Below are 13,685 nucleotides of genomic sequence, written 5' to 3'. Positions count from 1 at the left end.
AAGCTAATGAGGCTGAATCCCAATATCATCTTGATAGATGTACAGAGATGTCTGATAAAAAAAAGATTTTTTCAAACTTTATGTCTGTTCACACTGAATAAATAATGTCTTCACACTATATCTGTGTTCTTATTTCAACAACAAAAAAAAAAGGAGGAGCTTTTGACGTTTCACCGAGTGGCATGCAGCAGCAGGAGGAAGTAAAAACACTGTGGTTACTGTGAACTGAAGAGCACACTGGAATGGTCTTTCATTATCAGTCTTTTATTTTTATCATGAACAAAATATGCATTCACCTGTGTCTTCTTTCTGGTAAGTTATTTCTTTAACTCAGGGAAGTTCACAGACCATAGTTTCAACTCAAACCTGCTCAATGATATGCTGCATTTATTTGATTCCTTTTTAAATGTCATAGTGGAAAAAGTGGTACTTTGAGTTTGCAAATTAAGAACATGAACATGAATGCACTTCTTTGAATTTTTATGGAATGTTGACCAAATGAGAATTTAAGTATGTTTCCTTGATTTCCATTTGTAGTGATCAATACTGTGGTGACAACATCTCTGTACATAAAAGGCCACGTTGGAGAAAATGTCACATTCACGTGTTCAAACTGGAATATTGAATTTGATGAAAAGTCTTACGTGAAGTACTTCTGTAAAGTGCCGTGTACACAAGAGAAACACGTCCTCCTCAAAGTGAAACCTGGGACAACTGCATCTAAAAGCAGATTAAAGCTAAAGAACAGTGAAGAAGGTTTGTCTGTGACAATCACTGACCTCCAGAGGTCAGACTCCATGGATTACTATTGTGGACTGGACAGAAATGGCCTTGATTCATACATCAAGGTGATTCTGGACGTTACAGATGGTACGTTTATGATATTTCAGAGCTGACTTATCTGTAATTTATTATTTTAGTCCAGTTGATTGTTGAACAGTGTTGCCACAGTAACTTCGAAACGTTACTTTATTAGTTACTTTATACAGTTACTTCATTACCAGCTGTGGACAACTTGTCAGCAGCTGCTGAATGTACCTAATAAAATAACTAGTAATCTAAGTTGGTTATTTTCAAGATTGAGTACTCAGAAAAGTAACTATTAGTGACTTTGCTGATTACGCAGTCTTAGACTAACCAAGTTAGATTACTAATTATCTTATTAGTTACATTACTTATTTATTACAAGTTGTTGACAGCTGCTAATGAAGTAACTGTACAAAGTAACTGTGGCAATCTGTTGTTGAATAAATTTGGTGTCTGTTGTTTTCAGCTGTCCCTCCACCTCATAGAACAACTCCTACAGCAGTCATCGTCACAGCAACTGTCCTCCCTCATGTTGTAAACACTTCCTTTTTGTCTATAGATGGATCAGTGATGATGACCACTGAAGAAGTGACAGCGGTCACATTTACTGACGATGCAAATTCCACAACAGTATCTACTACACCTGTGAAACAAGGACTTGGTGAGTGTGTTGATACTGTGGTAAATCTCTTTCCTCCCCCTGTCTTGTGGCAGCATGATGATAGTTAATATGTTTACCTCCAGTGAAGTTCTCCTTGTGCAATCTTGAGTTGGATCATGAAGTGCATCAAGTGAAAAACTTGTGCCAAATCCATGTGCAGATCTAAACCACATCTGCTGCAGCATCCCTGAGAAAAAAAAAAAAAAAACACACAAAGGAGAAGGCAAAGGAAATTTGGACTCATTCACTCTGTGCAAAGTAGTGCACAATGCTATTGTCATTAGTGATGCAAATATCATTTTTACAACTAGCACCTACATCAGGGGTGCCCAACCTTTTCTGAACCCAGATCTATTTTTAAAGTTGAAAGTGTATCGAGATCTACCAAGCGAAAGCCATAGTGTAGCCACAATATAATAACACAATTTTCTGGCACAAAGATAAAGTTTTAGCAATAATAATACATTACTGATGTAAATGTACATGGTGCAAAGAATAAGCACAAGTAACCGAGGACTGGTCTGTAACAACACAACAACAAACAACCCAAGTAAAACAATGCCTAATTTAAGTTGGAAACATTGCTCCCTACCTTAGCTGGAGTTCTGGCACTGAGAGGAGGAAGCTAGTCTCTCATAGTCCAGACAGGAGCTGAGTGCCAGCTGTAAGCAGGACACAAGGTGGTCATCAGTCACGGGGGATCTGAATTTTGACTTGATGATTTTCATGTGTGAAAAGGCAGACTCACACAAATATGTTGATCCAAAAAGTGCAGTCAAAATTTGTGCAGCTTGTCTGAGGTTGGGGTGCTTCTCTTTCTGCATTAAATTCCAGAATTGAACATTCATGTCAGGTGTTGCTCTGGATTTGATCTCAGTGTCATTTTTTCAGTGTGAGGATCTCCTTCTCAATAGCTATCCAGGTTGAAAAGTGATGCCACTTTGGATGTTATATACATCTGTATTTCCCCCCAAATTAGTGCAGCAGATAACAGAATATTTGCAAGAGGAATCCTTCAAATCCAGTTACAAGCACCAAAGTTTGACTGTGTATATCTTTTGGTACATATTTTAGAAAAATAACGTTAGCCATTTGAATTTTCAATAGGGCCAAGTAGGGGTGAATTGAAGAACTGCATAGGGGTAAAGGTATAGTTTGGACTATCTGTGACTGAATGTTCTGGAGTTATGGGGTAGAAACAGCAAGAATGGTGACAAAGGTCACTTTCAGTTTGTACAGGGGACAAAAGTTAAAGTTGCTCCAATTATGGTAAAACATGATGGAAATTATTGTTCGAGTTAGTAGGATTTTAAAAAAGGAATAGTTTGCACCATGTGACATGCTTAGTTAACATGTTACGGTGTAACATATGCCACATGTCATAGAATCCAATGGACGTCGACATTGTTTGGCCTTTACTTTGGAGACCAAACATTCAGCACAGTCAGAACTATTCCATTTGTTAATCCTGTTAGTTCAACCAATAATTTGCACCACATTTGACCAAAACTGGAGCAACTTTAACTTTTGACCCCTGTACAAACTGAAACTGACCTTTGTTACCATGCTTGCTGTTTTTACCCCATAACTCCAGAACAGTCAGTCACAGATAGTCCAAACTATACCTTTTTTGAAATCTTGGTGATCAGACACATAATGAGATATAGCTTTCAGTATGACTGGAACATTTTTTTTTTTACCCCTATGCATTCTTCAATTGACCCCTACTTAGTGGCCACCTATTGAAAATTCAAATGGCTAATGTTATTTTTCTACAATATGTACCAAAAGGTATACACAGTCAAATTTTGGTGCTTGTAACCGGATTTCAACAATTCTTACAGTTATCTGCTGTACTAAATGAAACACGCAGAAAACTGACAACAGGCTCAGTGGATGCAAAGTCAGTAAAGCGCCTATCAAATTCTGATAAGATGCTCTGCACTTGATCATCATAACATGCACTCTCAAGCTCCACACAGGCTTCGCCCTGATGCTTAAGTTCTTTGTCCATGTGTGAAAAGTTCCACAGATCACTGTTGCAACCTGCTTCATAGCAGGTGTAACTTGCTTTTAAATGTGTTCATGGAGATGACCATGTTGATGATGGGTTTGTTCTTCAGCTTGTCAGTCAGATTAGTAAGAAAGGCTAAATTCAAGAGCCACTGTCTTCCAGCTGTGCATAATCAGCATGGTTTGAACATTTTAGAAATTCTTTAATTTCAGGCAACAATTCAGAAAACTGTTCCAGAAATTTACCTGTGTGTGCAGCAACAGATCTTTGTTGCATGCGGACTGGCTATTTACACCACTGGTGATGTAAATATGGTAAAGCTAAATCCTTATTGACACCACAGTGGTGTAAATAGAGAACTACAAAATCTTTGTTTGCACCATCATCGTGCAAATAAGGGGATATTAAACTTTAATTTGCACAACGGTAGTAGATGTTTCTAATATAAATTAAATTTGTGGAGATGAGGGTGGTGCAAATAGGAGTGTACTAAATCCTAATTTACACCTCAGTGGTGCAAATAGCCTTTTCCGTCTGCACATCTCCTCCACCTGCACACTGAATAAACTCTTCTGCAGACTCCTGGCCTGAACAGAGTCTTGAACTCAATCTTGTCCGCCACATCCAACATGTCCTCCATATTTACAGACTGTCTTGCTGTGTGTAAACTTTTCATTTCCTGGACTTTTCAGACATGCAGAGATGATTTAGCTGGGATGTTTGTGGCTCATTTTGAAATGCTGCTCCAAATTTCCTTTCTTCGGTAAAGCCACATTTGCATTGCAGATAATACAGATGGTTTTGGCATTTGAATAAATGAAAAAAATAATCCTTCTCTACCTCTGAATGAAAATAAGTTTTTGATTTCTTTCGCATGACCTCACTTTTCTTTGACGGCATTTCTTATACCCCGTCACACATAGCCGGAAACATGCAGAATGGTGTCGGAATTATGAATCGGCACACATCTGAAAAGTGTTGGAATTCCGTTCCAAAACATTCTGACAGCCATCTGTGGAAGTCGACACCATTGGTCAAAATCAGTCAGTGGCCAGAGTGTGATGCACATGTTCAAAACTCTCCGGGCGCCGTCGAGATGGGACATGTATCCAACAGCGGTCCACGTGCAGTCTGAGGACCATCTTACCGCAATTTACATATTCCGATGGCGGCAAAATGATTTATTATTATTATTAATAATGTGTTTTCTTTTTCTTGATGGTGGATCTAGAGAGCTCTTAACAAGCCCCCGACTGTGTTCAGTATTTGTCAAAAAACATGTGTAATGTTGTGAATGTCACACACTGTCAGCCGCCATGCACCTAATATGTTTTTAACATCAGTGTGTGTGCGCTGCCCTGGCCTCAGCATTTACACACACAAACACATTCATTTAATTTTCGTTTTACAGTGCGGCGAGCTCCGTGAGAGAACGACGACCGAGCCACACCTTTCGTTGTTTTTCTACACTGTCTCTAAAAGTTCTTTCATTTTTACAAACAACACAGAGATGATGACTACGTTTACATGCAGCCAATAACCCTTTCATAACCGGAATATTAGCAATAACCCGGTTGCGCACGGCCACGTAAACACCCGCAAAACCCCGAATATGCTCATATTCCGGTTTTTAAAAACCCGAATATGACCCCTGGGTTACATCTTTTCTAAACCGAATATCAGATCATATAAACGAGCATTGGAATATCCCCATAGAAAGGAACATTATTTTGTGTTCTGCGCATGTCCAATCTGTAAGGAATCTTGGTCTTTTGAGTATGGCAACTACTTGTATGCGGCGTGCGCAGCCCACCGGACACCACAGAAGCAGAGGTAAACAAGCATGGGGAAATCCAGACGCAGCAGCACAGCACCACACTTCTGGAGCGAGGAGGAAACCGAGTACTTCATTAGTATCGTGAAAGACATGAATATAATGTCTTTTATTGATGGTAGAAAGAGGAAGAAGAAACGGAAATGATGCATATTTGCGTCATGACATTCTGCGTGTCTGGACGTTGCTCATGCGTCGCTGTTTAGATGGGGATATTCCAAATGATACCAGTGACCATGTATACAGGAGTAACTCTGTCTGCTTAAGCATGTAAACGGGTTATTTCTAATGATTCAGAAACTGGAATATTGACCTTAACCTGAATATTAACAGCATGTAAACGTAGTCAATGGCACAAGTCATCAAACAAACAACACTCCACACTTATGGTGCTGTCAGCAAAACACAACCAAACAATTTGAATAAATTTGTAGTGGGATGTACAAACGGAATGTGCATCGATCCATGCCTACGCACACTTTGATACATCTCAATTTTTTGTGCTTATGCCAGTTTCTGGGTTTTGGCATATGCCATGTTTTAGTAGGAAATTCATGCAAGTCTTTGTACACGAGGCCCCAGGTCTGCACTTTATAAGCCAGCCTGTCAGGAGGCAAGCCAGAGTAAGCTGTTTCATCTGTTTTTCCACTTTTTTTGGGATCGTGGATGATCATAATACAATGGCGCCCTGTGAAATGGGGTGTAAACTTGCTGTCAGTCTTTGCTCATGTGCTTTTCACATGGCCACAGCAACTTTCTATTGCAACTGTCATGTTTTCTCTACCATTTCATCTACCATCCATATCTTTGCTTTCAGCTATATTTTGACTGGTTCTCTTTTTTATTCTCTGCTCAGGATATTCCCAGTTGGTGCGTTTAATCATAGTTCTAATGTTACTGATCATCCTACTGATCTTTACCAGGAAGATTTGGAAGAAACTAAGTAAGACAGACTAATTCATAATGTTTGTATTATCCTGGTCAAAATTACTGGCAACTTCCTTTTGAAGCACAAAACTCAGAATATTGCAATCACTATTTTTATATCATTATAATATTTCATAAATGTCTAAGATTGTTCAAAAAATTTAATTAATTCAAAAAATGATATTACATAAGGAAAAATAAGTTGTTTTTTAAGTTGATCTGGTGCATGAAAGTTCTCCATGAATTAATAAGCCACAATATGGGGACTTCCAAAGTGATAGTATTTGTTTTTGAGGTATTATCTAAACACAATGGCTGGAATGGACTAACTCATTCTACATTTTTGCTGTACAAGCCCTATGTAGATACCATTACATCGAAAACTGGTGTTCTATCAATACCTATTCTTAATTTCTGATGTTATTCTGAATTATGTTCTTGTAGGGGTGGTGGCCAAGGTGTTAGTGCACTTGGTTTTGATGCAGAACGTTCTCGGTTCAAATATGTGGAGCTGTGTCAGGAAGGGCATCCGGCATAAAACTTGTGCCAATTCAATATGCAGATCCAGCTCAGGTTTTGAATAATCAGGTCCCATCTTATCTTAGGGACCTCGTAGTACCATATCACCCCAATAGAGCGCTTCGCTCTCAGACTGCAGGCTTACTTGTAGTTCCTAGGGTTTGTAAGAGTAGAATGGGAGGCAGAGCCTTCAGCTTTCAGGCTCCTCTCCTGTGGAACCAGCTCCCAATTCAGATCAGGGAGACAGACACCCTCTCTACTTTAAAGATTAGGCTTAAAACTTTCCTTTTTGCTAAAGCTTATAGTTAGGGCTGGATCAGGTGACCCTGAACCATCCCTTAGTTATGCTGCTATAGATGTAAACTGCTGGGGGGTTCCCATGATGCACTGTTTCTTTCTCTTTTTGCTCTGTATGCACCACTCTGCATTTAATCATTAGTGATCGATCTCTGCTCCCCTCCACAGCATGTCTTTTTCCTGGTTCTCTCCCTCAGCCCCAACCAGTCCCAGCAGAAGACTGCCCCTCCCTGAGCCTGGTTCTGCTGGAGGTTTCTTCCTGTTAAAAGGGAGTTTTTCCTTCCCACTGTAGCCAAGTGCTTGCTCACAGGGGGTCGTTTTGACCGTTGGGGTTTTACATAATTATTGTATGGCCTTGCCTTACAATATAAAGCGCCTTGGGGCAACTGTTTGTTGTGATTTGGCGCTATATAAAAAAATTGATTGATTGATTGATTTGCTGTGGCAACCCGGAGTGCAAACATGGGAGCTGCCGAAGGAACTTGCTATAACAAATTATGTTCTTGAAAGTAAGGGGTGCAAATAACTTTGACCAGGACTGTCATAAACATGCTTGTTTTCATGAAGTCTTTTCAAACAAATAGATGTACTAAATGCATTTCAGAGATCATATCGAGAGATAAGACGCAACAGGAAGATACAAGAGAGGTGAGTTTTTAGCTTTAGTTTTGTGTTGTTTTTTCTTTTCCTCTGACACTTATTGTGAATGTTCCTGGTAGATTTTTGCAAGCGTGGACTTGAACTTTTGTCTCAGGTTGTGTAAGGCTCAGGCGTTTTAGACTTTGTTTTGTTACTATTTTTTATTTCTTCTTCTTGTACAGCACATTGAAAATGCTTTTTGCATTGAGAGTCCATAGAAACAGGAAGTCCATTTCACCCTTTAGAATTGTGGGCCTGGAGCCCACAATTTTTCAGACATCTTTATGAAATTTTTACTGAAGATTCATATCCTCATAGGAAAAAACTGATTTAATTTTCATAGGTCAATTTCAGGAAAAACATTGGAATATTGCAAATTTAGTATTTTTAACATTGAACAAATTTTCAAAAATTCTTATCTGTCAAAAAGATCAAATTTCTTTCATATTTGAAAGCATTATATAGCATGGTATCTTTTATCAACTGACAAAGATTGATCCGGATTTGATCCAGATTACAGATTTTGTGGCCATTTAAATTTAAGACTTAAAACCCCATTTAATGTATATTTTACATTATATCTTAATCAAACATGTCCCAGTCACTCTCATATTTGAAAATGAGGTGCAGAAGGGCACTCATTATCACCTGACAAAAGTTGATCTGGATCTGATCCTGATTCTGGATTTGTGAATTTAATATTGATAAGCCAATTTGGCGGACATTTTACATTATATCTCAATCAAAAGTGCCTCAGTCACTCTCATTTTTCTGTTATGGATTTACCTACACCACTAAAATTGGATGGAGATCCAATTTCATACCTGCTTGTCTATCTTCCTGTTATCAGTCAGAAAGCAAGTGCCAAAAAGCAATGACAAATTGTGCATAGCAGAGATAATCAATGTTCTGTGAAAAATTATCTGGAAAAAAACAAAAAACAAAACTGGCAATACAACAAAAAAAAAACTTTTATTCAAGTGCATTAACTAAATACATACTCCTGACATTTGATTACATCTAATTTAGCTTATGAAACAGGACTTTAACAGGACTTTGACCTTGAAAAATTTTTTAAAGGTAAAGTTTTGTGGAATTGGAAAATGGGCTCTATGAGCGCAGTGCTATAGTTTTGTTTGTAATTTGTGAGAAGTGTAAATTTTAACTTTTTGTGCAAAAACCAGACAACTTTAAGCTATTGACATTTTGTTTCAAAACAGGGACAACTATGGCACTAAATGCAACAGCATTTTTTTTTCTAGTTTGTTGAATAATTTAAAACCATTCTGTGGTCAGAATTTACGTACATGTAGCAACCTCACAAAAGTTAATCCCAGGGCCAGGCTGGGGGTTTGTCTGAAATCACCATTTTGAAAATTTTACAACTAGAAACAAAAATGTGTTTGCCAAAATATTTAAATCTTTTTGTTTTTTTTGTTTTTTTTGCCAAGGTTCTGAGGGTCTTGTTATCTTTGAGGAGAGACATTCTGGCTGGTCTGGAAAGCATTTCACATTGACATGGCAGTTAAAATGTCCGATAACTTACACTCCCTGGTTGGTTCCAGGACCCCTTTGAAGAAAAACTGAATTATCACTCTGCTGGAATGTTATGGCTGAAGGAGTGTTCAGAAAACATCCCCCAGGTGTAACCAAGAATCAGGTCAAAAGTGTAACATGAGTCTTTTCAGCTCAAGACATAACTACAGTACTTCTGGGGAAGAGAATGAATGTACTTTATTAAATTTAATTCTGAATGAGGGTATCTTCACTACACCAGTGTAATACTAAATTTGCAAAACATATCCCTCTACACTTTTTATGGGTACGTCTCGTATGTACGTACGAACAGGCCCCAGTGTCAATTTGAAAATTTCATTCCCTGACACGTAGACTGCACTGTCACCAGAGTGAATTTCATGCACTGATGTCCCCGCTAGGATAATGGATTCCACACCACATTAATACGAGGCCCTGCAGGTTCTCTAATAACCTACTCCATGGCCTGATGTAGAGTCCTAATGTTACCCTCCCTGTAGGACTCCATCTATGTTCACCGATAAGATGATGGCACCTTCCCCAATAGGGTAAAGGCCGTCCAGCAACAGCAAGCCACGGCGACTCCAGAAAGGCTGGCAGTTATCAATAAAAGTAAAGCCTTGCTGTCTACAAAATTATGCCAGCCACCTATTTAACAATGTCAGCCTGCTAAACGCCTCATCATTACCCCAGGAGGGGAGTGGGCCAGAGACTATTAATTGATGCCGACTCATTACAAGTCTTCTCTATGTCCATTTTTGTGACCTTGGAGTGCTTCATCCTGACATTGATATTGTGAATAACTATGTGACTTTATCTTGTCTCATGTTCCTTTGTCTGTCTACGCTTCTGCACCATCAGCACCCTAAGATGGGAGGCAATGTAGGGAGCTCTGGCCCCAGAAATACATTTAATGTCAGCCGGCGTCTGTAACCTGACTTTGCAGGTGATAGAATCCCCTATCACTAAAGCCCGGCATTTCGGCCTGGAGATAGGAGTGGAAGTCACCTGTGGGCTCAGAGAATTCACATCAGGCATATCCAAGGTAGAAAACCGGTTCACAGTTCGCAGTGGCGAGTGTGATCGGGGTACCGCAACCGGGTACCAAGCCGTACGCGACTTCCTCCACCTAACCACAGTCCGAAAGCCATCATCAACAGCCAGCTTTTAGAAGCTGATGCTAATGGGCGTGCTAGCTGGCCCAACACTAACCTCGTCTGGAGTGCCCGTAACTTCTGTCTCCACTGAGCTAAGAAGCTGATCTAGTTTACGGACATGGCTCTCTAAAAGAGCCACCCTATCTCCCAACATCATGCAGGATTTATGTAAAGTAGTGTACTTTGTGCGCCAGAAAATCCAAGCTAGCGTGAGCTAACCACTAAAAAAATGTTAACCACTCCTAAGACTCTCATAGGAGTAAAATAATGACCTAAAATTCGCAACAGTTACACTCAAAAACTAACAGAAGTATTAGAATGGAAGAAACTGTATTAAAGAAACGGGGGGCGGGGGGGGGGGGGGGGGGGGTGATGCGAAATGTGCAGTGAATAGAAACTTGAGATGTGCATCGAAAGTGACTTGACAATGTCAAGGATCAATGTCAGGGTCAATGCACCCTGTCTGAGATTTGAGCAGCAAAGGCTAGTTTGAAAACACATAAAACAAAGAGGGCGGAGTGACACCCAATGAGTCTGTCAGTGTAAGGACATCTAATTGGGGATAGTCTAGAGATGAAGCAAAAAAATTGAGGACAAGGTCTGTGGTTTAACAGAAATCGCCCATCATGGGGATGCACAGAAAAATTGCATGCTGAGTCATCTTAAATGCATAATTCTAACAAATATATCAGGATACCAAACAGAAACTCCTTTCAGGAATCACACAGATCTTTGGTTATTTGTACTTACTGTCTGTGTATTATTTTATTTCCCCCCTTTTTTTCTTGCCATTTCTTTTTCAAGGATAATGTATACGAAGAAATGAGAGGTGATGACCAGAACACTGAAAACCCAACCGGAGCCGACCCTGCAGTCCATTTCTCCAGGGGTGGAGCAGTGATTTTCAATGCGCAGGGGAACTAACGTGGGACATCCACACCCCCACCTCCATCTTCAGCACCACTTTCACTGTCAACAGCATGCCAAGTGTATTTCTACATTTTCTATACCTCCATATACAAATAGTATTTAGTTCAAAATGTGTGTTGTGTCACCACACTATTTATTCTAGATAATGTATTCACCAGGATTTAAAAAAAAGTTTAATACAGCTGAATCCCACTATGATCTTTATATGACAGCAGACATACAACTGCAATTTTTTTACGATTAAAAAAAAGATTTAATTTAAGTCCGATGAGGGTACATGGAGATATGCAACACCCCAAAACACGAAATTTGATATTCTGACCAATTGGTAAATGGACTGCATTTATATAACGCTTTTCCATCTGCATTAGAAACTCAAAGCGCTTTACACATCAATGCCTCACATTCAACCCAATGTCAGGCTGCTGCCATGCAAAGTGCCCACTACACACCGGGAGCAACTACGGGATTAAGGCCATTTCCCAAAGGTTTTCCGGTCAGGGTGGTATTTGAACCAAGGATCCTCTGGTCTCAAGCCCAACGCTTAACCACTAGAACAGGGGTAGGCAACCTGTTCCAGAAAGAGCCATGAGGGTGCAGGTTTTCTTTGCAGCCGCTGACTCCACCAGGTGATTTTACTGATTAATATCACTTTGAGCAGATGGAATCAGTTAAACATCACCTCCCCAAACCCCCCACCACCATCTTCCCAACCAGATCTCAACAAGTTGCTACAAATGAAGACAACTTGTTCTTTACAGCAATTATTATAGCTATTAGATGATTATACTCTTTTGAACCGGATAAAAAAAAACCTTTATTTTAGTAAATTTACAGTTTCACACATGGCAGGAACTAAAATACTTACTAATATGTTTAAAATATCAAGGATATCAAATAAATTCATTCTGAATCTGATGGTTTTCATATGACAAATGCAAGAGAACAGGCTTTTGTCTTTTTTGATAAATTAGCAACCCAGTTATCCTTTTCAGCACTTTGCATTATGTGATTGCAAGTTCTCAAATAACCATAATCTGTTGCTTGTGTGTGGCACATGCTTGACAAGATTATTTTTCTATTTAGACAAAAATTAAGTTAAATTTTATTGAAACTAGTCTTTTATTTTTACGGAGCACTGGAAGTGTCATCGCAAAATGTTTTGCATATGGAGAGAATGTGCACACGTTTTATTATATTGTGTGCTCGTTTTATTATATTGTGTGCATGTTTTATTATATTGTGCACTCGTTTTATGATATTGTGCGCACATTATATGTTATTGTGCGCACGTTTTATGATATTGTGCGCATGTTTTATTATATTGTGCGTACGTTTTATTATATTGTGCACTCGTTTTATGATATTGTGCGCACATTATATGTTATTGTGCGCATGTTTTATGATAGTGCGCACGTTTTATTATATTGCGCACTCATTTTATTAGATTGTGCGCTCGTTTTATGATATTGTGCGCACATTATATGTTATTGTGCGCATGTTTTATGATATTGCGCACTCATTTTATTAGATTGTGCGCTCGTTTTATGATATTGTGCGCTTGTTTTATGATATTGTGTGCACGTTTTAAGCATCATTTGAGTAAAACAAGGGCATGATCTACTTAAAAGTGGCCACAATTTGTAAAACGTGCATTCAATATTGTCTTGACACATAAATGTTGGCTATTAGTCAACAAACCAGCAGACAGTGTAATACATTTCCCCATTAGAAATGGATCTGGTCAGGGTATATCATCATGTTTTGGGCACACAAGGACATACATACAGAGAACTCCAGCTACCCAGCATGGCATTGTCTGGAGTTTAAGCACATTAAAAAGGATGCTGATTGAGGGCGAAGTATCTCCCCATCGTGAGGATGACAATTTAGGTCATATAATTTTGAACGAAAGGAAAACGTGCGCACGTTTTATTAATTTGAGGGCTCAATTAAAGGAAAACGTGCTCACGTTTTATTAATTTGAGGGCTCAATTAAAGGAAAACATGCTCACATTTTATTAATTCGAGGGCTCAATTAAAGGAAAATGTGCACACGAATTATCACGGCCATTAAAGCGTGAGCACGAATTATCACGGCCAGGAAAACGTGCACACGTTTTATTAATTTGAGAGCACGTTTTATTAATTCGTGGGCTCAATTAAAGGAAAACGTGCAGAAATTATCATGGCCAGAAAAAAAATATCACTTTAAGTGATCTCTCCTGGGTTCCGTATATTTTACTTACTTAGATATCACTTTTTGCAGTGATTGAACTATTTCAACTTCACAAGCTAATTTTTTTAAGAAGTCCTTTGGAAAATGACACTTTTAGAGGCCTTAGGGAAAGGGCAAAAAAGATG

At 39.0% G+C, this 13,685-nt stretch overlaps 1 protein-coding gene across 1 annotated transcript; it reads left to right on the top strand.

Moving 5' to 3' along the window:
- The first annotated feature begins 226 nt into the window (after positions 1–226).
- On the top strand, positions 227–1,526 carry LOC117526595. The gene is made up of 4 exons (XM_034188654.1): positions 227–312; positions 538–870; positions 1,274–1,468; positions 1,522–1,526. The coding sequence occupies exons 1-4, from the start codon at positions 243–245 to the stop codon at positions 1,524–1,526; spliced, it is 603 nt and encodes a 200-aa protein (XP_034044545.1). The 5' UTR covers positions 227–242.
- The last annotated feature ends 12,159 nt before the right edge of the window (positions 1,527–13,685 follow it).

The sequence above is a fragment of the Thalassophryne amazonica genome, chromosome 15, assembly GCF_902500255.1.
Source record: "Thalassophryne amazonica chromosome 15, fThaAma1.1, whole genome shotgun sequence".
NCBI lineage: Eukaryota > Metazoa > Chordata > Actinopteri > Batrachoidiformes > Batrachoididae > Thalassophryne > Thalassophryne amazonica.
This window is presented reverse-complemented; position numbering and strand designations above follow the sequence as displayed.